The sequence below is a fragment of the Semicossyphus pulcher genome, unplaced genomic scaffold (assembly GCF_022749685.1).
Source record: "Semicossyphus pulcher isolate SPU_LCO1_2020_fin unplaced genomic scaffold, fSemPul1.0.p SCAF_6, whole genome shotgun sequence".
Taxonomy (NCBI): Eukaryota; Metazoa; Chordata; class Actinopteri; order Labriformes; family Labridae; genus Semicossyphus; species Semicossyphus pulcher.
The window spans coordinates 18,252,441-18,265,693 of record NW_027211737.1 but is presented as its reverse complement, the minus strand read 5'-3'; the positions used below and the strand labels follow the sequence as shown (position 1 = coordinate 18,265,693).

General features: G+C 42.0%; 1 protein-coding gene across 1 annotated transcript in view; it reads left to right on the top strand.

Moving 5' to 3' along the window:
* coro1ca (coronin, actin binding protein, 1Ca) overlaps positions 1-11,232 on the top strand; it is a 30,775-nt gene extending 19,543 nt beyond the window's left edge. Inside the window, exons 3-11 of the mRNA XM_069682645.1 lie at positions 3,813-3,935; positions 5,666-5,795; positions 5,955-6,136; positions 6,425-6,544; positions 6,767-6,871; positions 6,957-7,102; positions 7,338-7,395; positions 7,512-7,754; positions 8,502-11,232. Of these exons, the coding sequence (XP_069538746.1) occupies positions 3,813-3,935; positions 5,666-5,795; positions 5,955-6,136; positions 6,425-6,544; positions 6,767-6,871; positions 6,957-7,102; positions 7,338-7,395; positions 7,512-7,754; positions 8,502-8,621 (1,227 nt within the window). The 3' untranslated portion in view covers positions 8,622-11,232. The remainder of the gene's footprint in view (positions 1-3,812; positions 3,936-5,665; positions 5,796-5,954; positions 6,137-6,424; positions 6,545-6,766; positions 6,872-6,956; positions 7,103-7,337; positions 7,396-7,511; positions 7,755-8,501) is intronic.
* Positions 11,233-13,253: the final 2,021 nt, after the last annotated feature.

Genomic DNA, 13,253 nt, shown 5'->3' with positions numbered 1-13,253 from the left:
AGGGACAGTCTAGAGAATGCAACAAGTTTTGACATGTTAACTTGCACTGCTCTACATAAGTGATCTTACTGCAGTGTGGTTTCTGTAATCAGTTGACTTACGCACAGCTTCTTGTGTTCAGTTACACTGTTGAGTTTCCTGCCTTGTGTATCATGTTAACAGATTTTTATGCAGGCTTAAGCCAAGATCTACTTATGTCCACTCTTCAGACCCTGACATTTATAATTATGTATATCAGACAAAAACACAATTAACACCTCAAAGGGTGCTAAATTTGACGCTCTAGCGCCTGTCTTGCTCTCATTAGTCACTCATACCAGAGCTGCCCGGGGCCGAGGTGTGGAATGTGAAGAACGCCTCACTCTGTGGTCGAAGTGTCGGCCCTCCTCTGCCCCGCCGGGTAAATCAGGGTGTCTAGCTTCAGAGCTTAGCCTTAGTGTTACTGGAGGGGTCAAGGTTCATTGCTCCAAGTCATCCTCAGAAGCTAAGATTTATTTATTAAGTCTAAAAAAAAAAATTTCCCCTTCATATTGGTGATTAAAAAGTGTTGATGCTAAGCCTGATGTAAGGGGTTATGTAGGAGTCTCTGTAGCATGCTTAAACTGGAGTTAATGTGGGATTTGCTGAGAAATGTCTCCCTCTCAGAGGGTTTAGGTCTAAACGCTGATTGCTCCCATAGGTGGTCCTAATCTTTGAGGGCCCTGTCAAACAGGCTTCTGCAAGGACAGACATAAAACATGAATGTGAACTTATCAGAAATATCCTGTTTACATCATTACTTATGTGAGCGTGAAAAGCCTAACTTTAAAACAACTTCACACACTTAGTTAAGTTGATGTAAAATCACAGTGTTAAATCCCATCTGGATGAACATGATCCATTATGCTTTGGTTCTGTAGATGCTGTTGAAATAGTTTGAAGAAGTCACTGTAGAAATCGAAGCAATAATGAAGTACATTGATAAACAACTTTGAATTGGCTTGTCTTATCTGCAGGATCAGTTTGGTCGTTGTCAGACTTGTTTATGCTGTTACTGTAGTTACACCTGGTCATCGGTCTGAGTCCTTCCTGCTTTACATCCTGTTCCTGTGAAATCACATGCAGTAAAAGTCCAGTGCATGCAGCTGTTGTATACTAATCTACTGTATGAGATTGAATATGCACAGATATCATGTCTACTTTATAGTGCAAATATTTTGTGTTTTCTGATTTAACCAAATGAAAGTGAAAATTCAGACTCTGCAGCACAGTGGAGGTCAACGGTCTCATGTTTAATTCTAATGTTATTTGATACAGGATGGTGGTTTATGGATCCATATTGACGGCAGGGTCAAAGTCTGCTTTCTTTACTCTCAGCTTCAGGGTAGATTTCAGGGTGTGTTCAGTAGTCAGGCAGAGCTGATAAAGATCTTGTGATTTTCACATACTACACGCACAGAAGTCCTTCTGACATACATTGGACTTTGATCACTGTACTTTGAAGCAGAGCTAGGCTGTGACACATATTCTAATTTTATCAGCTGACTGCATGGGTAACATGCACAGTCTATGACATTTTCATATTTTACAGAGGCTACCTGTGATCTTTGTAGATACCCAGCCACTGTAGAACTGGCCTGACCCTGTGTGCATATTTCCCTGAATATGACAGACCTCTGTGATGTGAATCATGTTAGTTAGTGATATCAGCCACACCAGGAGCAGGCTGCGTTATCTACTACAGCAGAAGCACGGAAATGTCTAGGAGCCGAAGCAACATGACACTCATATCCTGGACTGGACTGTCCCTCCGAGTCCTTAACCCACAATGCTTTGTTTTCTTTTGTGTTTTTATTATCAGTCTCTTTTGTAACATAACTAAAAAGCTTGTAAGTCACCCTCTAAGAAATAAGCATTTAACAACCAAACACCAGTTAGGTGTTTAATCCACACTTTCTGAAACAGTCAATATAAACAGGATCTACTTTAAACTTAATTGTTTTCTGCCTTTTTGAAATTCTGAATATAGTGTTCTGCAGACAGTGAAATGCTAAGATGCTGAAGGCCATTATTTACTGTCATCTGGTATTTCTGTCCTTTTGAAATCAGTTGCCTTCAAAAGCCGTAATGTACAATTTGGGGTCAGCTTGGTCTGCTTGGAACTTTGACACCGTCACTTTACTCGCACCAGGAGACTTTTCTTTTGTAGCAAGGACTCACTGACTTAAATAATGTGCAGGTCAAATTATCCCACCATTGTTTTAGAAAGGGAACTAAAGAAGGCTTTGTGTTTCACCACTGTTGGATAAAGTGCTGCAAGTATATGCTAGTATACAAGCTAGTGCTGAAGACCTGTTTTTGGAAGACATGACATGCATTTGCAGGTGACAGACAGACAGTGTATTTGGGGTTGGTGAAAAGTGCTGGCTGCTCTGTAAGAACTGAGGTTCAAAGCAGTACTTTTTTTTTGGGTCTTAAATATGCCATTGTCATGTGTAAACTACCAATGTGTTTAAAGTAGACTGTTATAAATCTCTTGAGCAAGCTGCTTGTCTATTTAGCACATCATTTGTTTGAAATGTTAGATCCATTGTTTGGCTGAACGTTAGTTACTCAGAGATATGTCCCTTTGCGGTGTAATTGTAGTCTTTAGTTGTATGTCTTATTTAGTACTAAATAAACAGCTCATAGATTTATAAGTTCTTCTCAAGCATTCTTCTTGCTATTCCCTGTATAAGCCATCATGCTTTAAATAGAGCTGCAGCAGCACCAGGACTCTTTCCACTGTTCATGACGTCATCTCTCTGTCCCTGTGGTGGTACTTGTAGTCAGCACAGACTAGGGTGTGTCTCAGACACCCATCCACAACAGCAACATGGGTTTGCAAAGTCACCACATTTCATGGACAGACCACCTGGTATTCCTCTCTCAGAGGGGTTAGAGGTCAAATCCACCTTGAGGCTGGTTTTTAGAAACATAATAAAGGATGCCCAGTTTATTTGAACGTGTTTCCATCAGAAATATATTTGAAGCCAAATTTGTAGCCTTCATTTACGTAAGCAGGTTATGTAAAGGGCCCAGTTAAGGCTTTGATTCAGGGTTACCGTTGTAAAGTAAGGAGATGCTGTGGAAAACTAAGCATCTGCTGGCATGCTTCTACTGTATAATGACGTCACCTCTAATAACTTTCCTTAATTACTGTGGGTGGTCCAGTGCGGGCTAAAACTAATCTGAGTTTGCTTCTGGTTAGCCCCAATAAAACCCCAGCTTCTTTTTGGCAGAGCGACGGAGTGACAGACCGAGACTGGGGAATCTCTGGCTTCATGCTGTTTGGGTTTTTCTTCTCTTTTTTTTTAATCAGCCGTCTAAGAAGTCTCAAAATGTAAACATTTACTATGATTGTTTTTGTTTTTTTATATGCGTGCTGGTCTACAGCACTTGGCTGGAGATTTTGTGGGATGGGAATTTTGCCTTACACCTGAATAACTTTCTGTCCCTGCAAATCATTTACATTCTTTCTATAAACGTTTGTTCATGTTGTTTTTGATGTTTCTTTTCCTGTTTATGAAAGCAACTTCCATTTTCTGTAATTATAACATGTAATTTTATTTTCGCTGTAGAAAGAATCCATTAAAGTGCCTTTTCTTAGGTGTTGTGTCTTTGTCTGTGTGTGTGTGTGTGTGTTCTTGTCATGTGAGTGAGCCCAGTTTCACAGGTGGGATTTAGGATTATACTGTAATTTCCCCATTTCAAAACGCTCTCTCCTCCAGCATTGGACGATGCTCTCTGAGACTAATCTCATAACTCTGTTTTGTTTGTCTTTGTCTCTACAGACGGGTCGCATCGACAAATCCTACCCCACAGTGTGCGGTCACACGGGCCCCGTGTTAGACATTGACTGGTGCCCCCACAATGATCAGGTGATCGCCAGCAGCTCCGAGGACTGCACAGTGATGGTAAGCTTTGCCTCACCCCTAACACCTGAACTCCTTTTTAATTATGCAAAAAAACACCCTATTCTTGAGCTAATAAGTGACAAGAGACAACACGCTTTTATTGCGAAAGGCTGGCCTGTTGTAACACAGGGATGGGTGCAGACCTCGCCCTCTGGATTAGATTAGGCTCAAATATGTGTTTCAGGAATCAGAGCGGGGGAATGATTTAGCTGTTTATTGAGCTGAGGTCACTGACTTTCTGAGACTGTAGTTACACGTTCCACCATATGTCCTTATTTGGGAAGGCTGAAAGGCTGAGATAAGTGTGCTGCCTGTTTATGTATGCTGCCACCACTTACCTGAAAGTCCCTTCTTCCTGTTGAACCAACTCTGAATCAATGCCATATTTATTTCATGTTTGCAGAAGTTAATTGTGTGAGAAAGGGACCATCAATGGTTCCTCTCTTCATAGCATCTGACCTTTTTTGAAGGGGAAGTTCACAGCCTAAAAAGGCTCTTGGTGATGTTTGGTTTAGATTAGGTGGGAGTGGGCGGTCGTTGAGCGGACTGGTAGAGATATAGGTAGAGAGAGACTGAGCAGAAAAGGTTTAGCAATAGAATTAATAGGTGGCCTTTGTTGCCTGAGACGGTAATACAGACTTTTTATCACCTTACAAATAGGTTTAGTAACTTTAGTAAGTAACTTCATTGGTTGTAAAAGAAGAAAACGCATTGCAGACATGAGGCATCTGAGGCATGGATTTGTTTGACACTACCACACAATTAGTATGTTTCTATGTGTAGGGATATGGTGCCCAGCCATCCTGATTATGGAGAATAATGGCTTAAAGGTAATGGTGAGATGGTATTTAGCACACAAAAAGTGTTTTATTCAACACTTAATCCTGTCCCCCGGACAAATAATCTGTTTGGTTTATGCGAGGAATGGCGCCAGGATAGAACGTGTAGGAGAGGGAAGACGACTTGTCTGTAACGATGACTTCCATTGATATTAATTAAACATGTATTTGGATATCCACATCTTAGACAAGAGTGAAAATCGCTATACAGGCAAACAGAATAGGGAAAGAAGCACCTCCACTCCTACACTGTCAGACTTCATCAACATGCCCACTCTTTGGCTGTGAATGTTCCAGGCAATTATTTACTCTGTTCACACAGCGGTTCAATCAGACATTACACAGACTTTGTTTGAATGAACGAACAGGGTGAAGTACTTTTTAATGTCCTGTTCAGCGGATTCAAATATTCATGTTCTCACAAGCAGCTCCTCCGGGTGATGTCCAGATACAGAGTTTGTGAAAATGAGCTTAAAATAGTTTCTCTATCGTAGGAAATCCTGTTGTGTGAGTCATCAACTAGATAACATTTGAATGCAGGCTGCAAGCTCACCTTTTTAGGACAAGAACCCACTAATGTATTTTATATTTTATTTACTGTGATGTTAACAAACCTGACTGGATTCAGCTAAACTTAACTGTTCTCATCTGTCATTGAGCAACATGCTGTTGTCCACAACTGAACTCTTGGTCTCTGCTGCCCCCCTCAGGCTCCCATTGGTAACTACAGTTAATGTTCTCTGTGCAGTATTACAGAAGCTTGGTTGGGGTTGGTGGATTCCCAATGTAATCTTTGAGAACTTATTAGCATGAAGGTAAACATGAGTGTCCTTTAGCAGGCTTCACTGTCAGCTCATTCCCCGATCTCTGTCCTGTTCATGCCCTCCACAGGTGTGGCAGATCCCTGAGAATGGCCTCGTCACTTCACTGTCTGAGCCCGTAGTGGTTCTGGAGGGCCACTCCAAGCGTGTTGGCATCATCACATGGCATCCAACGGCACGCAACGTCCTGTTGAGTGCAGGTAACAGGGTTCTCTTTGTGTCCTCAAATCTACAAAACAAGTCTGCTGCATCTACAAGCCATGACGAGTCGTCAGGGGGATAGCTGCTTAAGACAAGAATATCGTGTGTAAATGGTATTTGCTGCTCTCCTGCTGACCTTTAGTTCACTCTGTGTTCAGGTTGTGACAACCAGATCATCATCTGGAACGTGGGCACAGGAGAGGCCATGATTAACCTGGAGGACATGCACCCTGATGTCATTTTCAACGTGTGCTGGAACCGCAACGGGAGCCTCATCTGCACCTCCTGCAAGGACAAGTCCATCCGAGTCATCGACCCCCGCAAGGAGGCCATTATTGCTGTAAGCACTTTACAAAGATCTCATGTGCACTTAAACATATCTGTAGCATATGAGTGGTAAATATTATTGACAATGGATATATTGTCATGCTGTGTCGCTGTCGACCTTTCAAACAGAAGACATTAAGACCTGTCATATATAAAGCCGTCAACACAGGAATTACAATGACATCCAAATTGACTAGGAGTGCAGATTAACAAAAATGGGCAAAACTAAAGTAAAAATGGACGTAACAAAAACTGTTTAGAATGTCGTGACAAGCTTTGTGTTGACCTGTAAACTTAACAGGAGAAGGAGAAGGCACATGAGGGCGCACGACCCATGAGGGCCATCTTCCTTTCTGATGGGAACGTCCTCACCACAGGTTTCAGTCGCATGAGTGAGAGACAAATCGTCCTCTGGAACGCGGTAAGCAGTACAGTATTTCTACATTGTACAATATCACCATAGTTAAATTAAGTCCTGTGAAATTTGCTACAGTATTCAAAGCTTTTAAAAGTACAGCCTTCTTGCATTAACAACCACTTCTTCCGCTTCTGGACCTCCATAACCTTTTTTCTGGGCCCTACATTTCTGTATTTGTAATGTCTCCAGGAGAACTGCTATTAATCGTTGAGCTCTTTATTTCAGCAAAACATGGAGGAGCCCATGACTGTTCACGAGATGGACACCAGCAATGGAGTGCTGTTGCCCTTCTACGACCCAGACACCAACATTGTTTACCTCTGTGGGAAGGTAAGTTATCTTCCAAGCACTCGGTAGCCAAATCAAGCTTTTCAAATACAGTGTAGAAATCTAACTCTTCTTTATTTCTTGACAGGGTGACAGCACCATCCGTTACTTTGAAATCACAGATGAGTGTCCTTATGTTCACTATCTCAGCGCCTTTTCCACCAAGGAGCCTCAGAGAGGCATGGGCTACATGCCCAAGAGAGGCCTTGATGTCAATAAGTGCGAAATTGCGAGGTAAGCTAAGTCTGATGGGTGGTTAATCACAGTCTCTGACAGCAGAATGTATTTCTGGTTTTTATTATAGTCAAGTAGAACTAATGTGGAGTTCTTTGCTTCACCACAAGGAGGCAGAACATCATCACTAACCTTTCTCTGGACAGTCCATGTTAAACTATTCTGTTGCACTGTCTGTTGTAGTTTGTTATTGCACTGAATTGTGGGTAATTTGATTGTATTTGTGTCTTGGCAGGTTCTTTAAACTGCATGAAAGGAAGTGTGAGCCCATCGTGATGACTGTACCCAGAAAGGTGAGTCCTTAGCCTACGTGGCCACTTTGCACACACTGACCCGACCTCTAATCACAGGATGCCCAGTGGGGTCTTACAATGTGCCGTTTATAACGTGGTGTGTCCTTCCCCCTCAGTCTGACCTCTTCCAGGACGACTTGTACCCAGACACAGCCGGCCCTGACCCCGCTCTGGAGGCTGAGGAGTGGTTCGAAGGCAAGAATGGAGACCCCATTCTCATCTCCCTCAAAAATGGCTACGTCCCGATCAAAAACCGCGAGTTCAAGGTGGTTAAAAAGAACATTTTGGACAGCAAGGTGACCAAGAACTCGGAAAACTCGAGCCCTGCCAACAAGTCTGCCTCCCCGACCCCATCAATCGTAAGTATTTGCTTTTACCTGTAAATGTATCCTCATAGAGATTCCTATACTGATATGGATCACACTATCATTTAAGAACACTGATGAGGATATTGTCGTCTTGACGTCTAAGTGAACATTAGTAAATAACATTTACAGAAGTTTGTCTAAGAACAAGTTTTGCCTAGCAGCTAAAAACCCCTCTCATGATGAGACTAATGGGCGACAGACTGCGTGCCGCTCAGCCTTTCAACTCTCCAGACATCATCAGACATCAGAGTCTCTTTGTGACTCCCACCTTGCCCTCAGTCATTAATGCCCCGTACTTCTGGCTTCCTCTCTTTGTAGCCGCCTCTCTGGGGCTCTCAGTGTCACACAGACAAATTGTACGCGTTCAAAGCAGTGCAGATTGCTGGCTATGTTCATGAGGTGGTTTGTAGATGTTGTTCAGCCCACAAACTGAGGGGTCTGCTGCTGCTCTGGGTGCCTGCTGCTGGGCGTCCTGCCGCACCTCACCCACAACACAGCCACCCGCCTGGGACCCAGCCCATGTGTCTCTCTGCAACTCTGCTCTGTAATCACAGCCCACTGGGCTCCAGTGCTGGCCAAACATGTTAACCCCCAGAGTACCGGACCCAGCAACATAGAATATATATCTTTGAGACAATTTAGGTTTGACGTTGGCTACATTGTGTGTGTTCACAGCAGGCTGGTTGTAGCAGTATTGTGACATGCTAAAGTCTCTCTGTTCTCTTGTGTCTCCCACAGAAATCTGAAGCCAAGCTGGAGGAGATCTTGAAAGAAATAAAATCCCTAAAGGACCTGGTCAGCAGTCAGGAGAAGCGAATCATCAAACTTGAAGAGCAAATGTCCAAAATTGCCATTTAGGGACCCTTTACCCAACCCGCTACAATTCAGGACGTTCCATTGGCTGGGGGTGGGCGGGACCAGTCACTGCCTATCTCAATGACAGTGTTTCGCCTGAGGCCTGCCTATCAACAATCCCTAGCAACATTCCAGATGAACTTTTTCTTAGCCAGCCCCCGACCCTCACTTTAACACAGGTGGAATAAGGACGTGTGGCAAATTTAGCAGAAAATACTCTCGTGCTTTTTTTGTGACAAAGGACTCTATTCCTTTTATTGTGTGGCAGTCTTTTTTTATTTTGTCTACTTGCGTAAAATCAGTCTTACATATTCCTTTGCATTTTAGAAATATGACCAAGAAATTCCAGTGTCAATATTCCCAGTTGCATACCCCGAATATTTTTTTAAGCAGGTACCAGTGTTTCATGTTATTATTCCCCAAAATGATAAAGTTGCCAAATTCTGTGTACACCTCCTTCACAGTATTTCTTTCTCCTTCTCTCTGCGGGAAGATTCAAAACTCAAACAGGGAAGCTCTTTGCAGTTTTGTAAGGAGAAGGAGAATTCCATCAATAATCAAATAAAATTTTGATGTGAGAAAGTTAAATTAGGAGGAAGTAAATTCTGATTGAAAACACAAAACTGCCACATTCAACACAAAGCACACAGACGTGAATGAAAAGTCTGCTGTCGGCGTTGAAGCTGCTCAAATTGACGTTTGCTTTCTGCCAGCTCTTCTCATTCCTGCTGCTTCCCATCATTCTGACTATGGACAATAGTCCATGTAAACATGCATTCCTTTCTTTCTTGCTTCATTAAAACGCACTTTGTGCTCACATTAGAAACACATTCCACAAATCTCATCGGCAGTTCTCGATGCAGGGGAAAATACTTCTGTAAAGTTCATGTTCCTGTAAACACTCTGCTGTAGTGACTCAGTTACACTCGCTGGTTGTTATTGTGACATTTCTGTGCTGCCCATGAAAAGACCAACTCTGTGGACCTCAGCTCTGCTTTGTTTTTGTCGGAGGTTCAGGCATCGACCTCAGTGTTAGGTATCCACTGGTTTTACTCAACACTAAAGTGCGGTCAAGTGTAGTGGGATTCTTTTTCGTCGCCGTTCCTTTGCGTAGTATACCATCTCAGATCAGTGTTTTCTGTGCAAAAGCAAACAGGAAGTGACGTGAAATGACACCGAGTATCACACTGACATGACTTTCTAAAACCATGTGGTGATAAACTGGAGATTGCTACAGAAGCTGTTCACGATAGACCTCAAAGGCCTGGATTGTGTGTGAATATGTGCCTCATGTCTTTGGTCTTTTGGGTAAATGTCACTATGGATGTGTCTGTTTGTTTCTTATTACGGGAAAAGGGGAACTCACATTAGAAAGTCCAAGATCTGACTCTAACTTGGATGAATTGAGTAGTCGCGTTTTTGTTTCACTGTTTCTTTCAGCCCGTTTCTTGTTCCAGCTGTGCTTATATCCCTCTTAGCACTTCCACTTCTTGTTTTTTAAACGTTATTTCCCAGAAGTCCATAATCAGTATAGTTAACACAAAGTCACAGAACCATGTAAATGTTCAATCTGAGCTGTTCAGATCCGACAGCGGGGATAAAAGCTCTTCCTGATGTTTTCTGTTTGTTTCCCAGAGGGAAGCTGAGACGGGTAATGGTTCAGTCTGTTGTTTGCCTTCAATGTTTGTTACCACTGTAAAGACCTGAAAGTGCCATAGAGGAGACCTCGGACGTGTTTGTAGGGGACTGTTGTGTGAGTAGATTGGTGTAGTAAGCGGAAGAGTCGGTAGGTGCCCGGATTGAAAACCACTTTGAGGTGCTAGTCCAAAGGCTGTGTTCAAAGGACCCTGTTGCTAAAGTACTGTATGTCAGTCCCAATCAGGGACATCCTGAAGTCCTGCCAATCCATCCCACAATCCACCAGGCAGCATTTACTATCAGGGTTTCTTAAAATCATTGTTGCCCTTGACTTTTTGACACTTTCCACCTCGGTACGGGTATTAAAAAACATCTTCAGAAACGATGTCAAACCGAGAAGCTGTCGTCTGAACGTGCGGTCTTTTGAGTCGTGAAATATTAGTGACAGGAAATCTGCAGAAGCTCGGTCTGATGCAAATGACACTGCCCTATCTTGTATATCAGTTTGCCACTTTTGGATAGTTTACAGCACTGTTGGCACGAGAGAGACGTTTGAGGAGTAGTAGTGAATAGCGATCCAAAGGGACTGTGTAGGTTGAGAAATGTGCAGTTGAAAGATAGATGTATGTTTGTAATTAAGGTCTAGGAAATGTGTGAAAGCTGTGTAAATAACATGACCATATTTTCTGTATTTTTTTTTTTTCCATTTTGTTTTGTGGTCGTGCTGAAGAGGGTATCTGTGTGGGAGGTGGGTTTTAAATGTTTCCCCTTGTCTGTGTTCCCTGCACCTTGCCATAATGCATCATGACGCAGAATCACCGTTCTGTTGGAGGTCGTTCGAATATCAAGAAAAAAAATCAGACGAAAGCGAAACCAGGATGAAGCCTCATGTCTGCTCAGCATTTTTGTTCATTATTCTTGCTTCAAGTATCAAACATTGATTATAAGAAAAATTAATAAAGAATTTTTAAAACGGGCTCTTTGTACAGTTTTGAATTGACTCTTGTCGTGATATGTGGGGTATATTTAGCCTTCATTCTTTGGATATGTTGTCCTAACTAAAAACTAAAAACGACTTTAGCTATTACATAAAAGTTAAAGGTGCTCAGTTTGAGGACTTTAAATCTGCATTCAGGTCGTATAATTCTTCTTGTCAACAAACTCAACATAAAAAAGACCAAAAACACCTCTTGTGATCTGTAACCTCCTCAACCTGTCATAGGTGGTCCTACAGACAGAAGTCTTTAATTATGTGTCGCAATTAAATAATGTAGCATTTGAAAAATTAAACCATTTAAAACTATTTCCCTAAACAGCTGGGCACTAGTTTTTAAGAAACATGACTCATACAGCAGAAAATAGCTCACCTGTTGGGGACTATTTTTAGCTGTGGAATAATACACACTTGATGCTGTGGTGAGTGTTTGCAGCAGCAGGATGCTGTTTTGCTGCAGTTCATTCACTCTTTTTTTTCACATTATATTACAGGATGAACATGTACAACAGAAGAAAGAACCCCCCACCCTCATACCAGACCCACACATACTGTATACCCATGATACATTGCCAGACATCCAGAAAATGAAAGTAAATAGCGTAACACAATTAAATTAGAAATGATACCGAAATTGGTTATACTGTCAGCGTCCATATCCCCAACAAAAGCTAAGAAAGGCTGCCAAATAGAGGAAACTTCAAGGCTGACCCTCCGATGGTATATCTAATCTTCTCCAGTTTAAGACGGTACATGACTTCCCTGATCCAATGACTGTTTTGGTTGAATAGGGTCCTTCCATTTAAACAATATCAGTCTCCTGGCCAAGAGAACAGAAGGCCAACATGCTGGTTTCCAACCTACTGAGAGGAGCGTTCCCCGGGGCCACAGCAAACAGTGCAATAAGTGGAGAGGGCCCCACCGTTCCCCAAATATCTTAGAGAAAGTCTCAAAGATGTTTGGCCAGAATGAGTAAAGCATATGCAACAGAGTGGCTGGAGCTTGATCACATATGGGATTGATGCAGCCTGACTTTAGACCAATGCAGGCGGTGTACAATTTTAAATTGAATAGCACCATGCCTAAGACATATTGAAGAGGGAGATTATTTTCCTCTGAAATTGGTTCACCCAAATCAGTTTCCCATTTAGTTTAAAGATGGCATTAAAATGTGTTTGTTCAATAGTTCATGTATTATTCTCATAGCCTGTTTTGTGACAGATTTACACTTAAAAATTGAGTCTGTCATCGAAGCGGGACGGCATGATGGAAAGCAGTTTGAGGCTGCAAAGATGCAGATCTGCAAATTTCATTCACTCTTGTACTCAAAGAACTGACAGTTGACAACAATGCATGAATCAGTAACAACATAACAAAGTGTCCACACATTCAAGTTGGGCAGCACTGTGTTTAAATTAGACTCAAATGAGGCAGAAGTGCTGAATAACTGTGCATTAGAACAGCTTTTACTACTGTTGATGCACAGAGCAGCCATCTTTGATTTCAAGGTCTGGGCTTGTGAAGTTGTTTCATCTTTCTCAGTGGTTGATCCAACATCCGGGTCATTCCTGTTGGATTTTCAGACGTGGAACTATAAAAATATCAGCTATTTCAACAATGTGGCTCATTTATGTGCCTTTAACAGGCTTCATGTAGAGCTTTTGAATCCATTCAGACGTGGTTTTGTGTCGACAGCTTCTTGACTTTAAGCCAAAAGTTAAAATACAATCAAATGAAATGAACTGCTGTTGTAGTTTGCAGTATAAATAAACACAATGCGGAGTATAAATGTGAGCAGGCGTTTTACTTTGAACATTGTTTTGTCATTGTTGACTCAGAACATTGAACTGCTATTTCAGTCTGTGTGGCACTGCGTGATAAGTTTCTTATACAGCCACATTTAGAAACACACAACTACTGTAAGTCAAGAGAGTTCCACCACAAAGAGTGTCACATAGAAAAGTAAAGTATTAAAATTGTGTCCAGCACTCAGTTTTCTTGAA